This window comes from Myotis davidii, unplaced genomic scaffold, assembly GCF_000327345.1.
Source record: "Myotis davidii unplaced genomic scaffold, ASM32734v1 scaffold1903, whole genome shotgun sequence".
Taxonomy (NCBI): domain Eukaryota; kingdom Metazoa; phylum Chordata; class Mammalia; order Chiroptera; family Vespertilionidae; genus Myotis; species Myotis davidii.
This window is the reverse complement of record NW_006293911.1, coordinates 118994-121249: the sequence shown is the minus strand read 5'-3', so window position 1 is coordinate 121249 and position 2256 is coordinate 118994. Positions and strand designations below refer to the sequence as shown.

At 35.9% G+C, this 2256-nt stretch overlaps 1 protein-coding gene across 3 annotated transcripts in view; it reads left to right on the top strand.

The window, feature by feature from the left end:
• Positions 1–1547, top strand: part of MASTL (microtubule associated serine/threonine kinase like) — a 44856-nt gene extending 43309 nt beyond the window's left edge. Inside the window, exon 12 of one of the 3 annotated variants that reach the window (XM_006767796.2) lies at positions 656–1547. In XM_006767796.2, the coding sequence (XP_006767859.1) occupies positions 656–813 (158 nt within the window). In that variant the 3' untranslated portion in view covers positions 814–1547. The remainder of the gene's footprint in view (positions 1–655) is intronic. The other 2 variants (XM_006767795.2, XM_006767797.2) reach the window with 2 other exon arrangements.
• Positions 1548–2256: the final 709 nt, after the last annotated feature.

Here is a 2256-nt window from a genome sequence, read left to right as displayed (position 1 = left end):
TAGAATGTAATAGGAAAGATGATCATCCTGCTGGATAGTTAGTGTTTTGTGAAGGTGCGAGTCCGTGATATCAAGGAAGTCAAAGAACCATAATAAAAATGTGTCAGAAGTGTCATCCATGTACATGCTGAAATCACCAGGACAGATAAGGATGGAGCCAGCCCAGACAGCAAGGGAGTGGAGATGAGCTTCTTGCTGAAGTTATCTAGGGCCATAGGTAGTGCTAAGGACTGCAGAGCTGTGACGAGGTGGCAAAGACTTGGGATGAGAATGGGACATGAATCAGGAAGATGAGTGGTTTGGAAGCTGTATGGGGATCAGGAAGTAGAGCGCACTCGCTCTCTTCAAGTCAGGGATTTTGTGAGAAGATGCAGGCAATGAGAAAGACTTCTGTTAAGACAAATCATTCAATCACTCATTTGACAAATACAGATCAGGCACCTGTCCTATACCAAGTGGTACACAAAATGACACAGTGTGTGTCATTGAAAAGAATGTGGGTAAATAGAGAGACAGACAAACAAATGCCTATGAAAGTGACATAATAAAGTAGGGCAAAGTACATGTGAGAGTGTCTCTTCTTCATTCCGATAGAACAGTACTTGCTTAGGTAATGGTGTCATATTATTTCATTTTGTTTTCTATTTTTCCGAAGAGTTGAAACATCATCCTCTCTTCAGCGATGTGGACTGGGAAAATCTACAGCATCAACCTATGCCTTTCATACCCCAACCAGATGGCGAAACAGACACATCGTATTTTGAAGCCAGAAATAATGCTCAGCACTTGACCGTGTCTGGATTTAGTCTATAGCACGTAAATTTGCCCTTTAAGCTAACCCTGTCTTATAGAAAAAGCTGCCGTAATTATATATTCCTTAATATGATTTACTTAAGGGGGGGAATCGTTTTTCCTGGATCAGTGAGCTTTTATATATGGTTACAGCTTCCACAGAGGTAAAAGGCCATCAAGAATATAAGCAATAAGTTATCTTAATCTCAAAGCTTCTTTCATCTTATTTATTTTGTCACTGCACTTTATGAAAATTAATGCATCAATAAAACTAGAATGGCACTACCATTTTAGAGAAAGTGAGCCTTGAGCTGGATTTTCTGTCTCTTCTGTTGATTTCAGTCCACCATTCAGTTCGGTGTTAAAATAACAAAACACTATCCAGTTTTATTTTAATGTAATTTATTTGTATATGATTGCCTGCAAAAGCTATAGTCTCCAGGGCAATCCTTTAAAGCTGCATTTGTGACCTCAATATGCAGCTGGAAAATTTCTTCACTCAGTAGTGTAGCTCCTTTTGGGAATGAGGGACAAACAAAAGAACTATGGTTTTGGCTGACTCCTATGAATATAGTTTTGCTACTTTGACTGTTTCCTTTGCTTTCTCTACAATGCATATCTGTTTAAAATAGTTATGGAAAGGTTGGTCGTGATATACTGTAGCAGTTTTAACAGCTTGTTCAGTTTTAGTAAAAAATGTGATGGTTTACATCTTAAAATAATTTGTTTAAAATATATGCAGCATTTCCAGCCTGATCCTTTATAAAAAATTTACTTTGGCTTAATAAACATAATTGTAACATACTTCAAGTGTATTATTTGTGAACATCATTCTTTTATACACACACCAAGATTCAGCTTCACAGACACATTGAGGCTTTCAGCGTACTTACCATTCAAAAGAGCAGAGTTCAAATTGAAGTGTACTGTATGTAAATTTGCTGCTAAACTATTTAATACTATTGTTCCTTTTGCATTTGGCTTTATGTTTTTACTCTCCATTACCATCCCAGTAAAAGCCTTGCTAATGTAGCTGAGAAAGATAGGACAAGTGTAAAACTTACAGTGAAAGATAGACAGTTATAAGCAGTGCTATATAATTTCATCCATGGCTTAATGTTTTTACTGAGCTTGTTTTGCTAATAGTAATGATTACTTAGATTTAACCCTCTTAATAGTCGTCTCTTCTAATAAAATATTTAAAGTTATTAAAACTTCATTTAATATAAATTATATATTTCCTTAATTAGGTAAAAGAATAAGATTATTTTTTTAATCCTCACCAAGGATATTTTTTTTAATAAAGCAGGAAAGTGTGTTTTATTATTCATGAAAGAAAGCTAAACTAAAAAAATATTGGTGCTCAAAAGAGTAAGATCCAATCCTAGAGGTTTCTTTATGCTCACCAGGTGGGAATGCACTGACATTTCAATTGCTGGCCACGCCCTGGACCAGGGATATTTT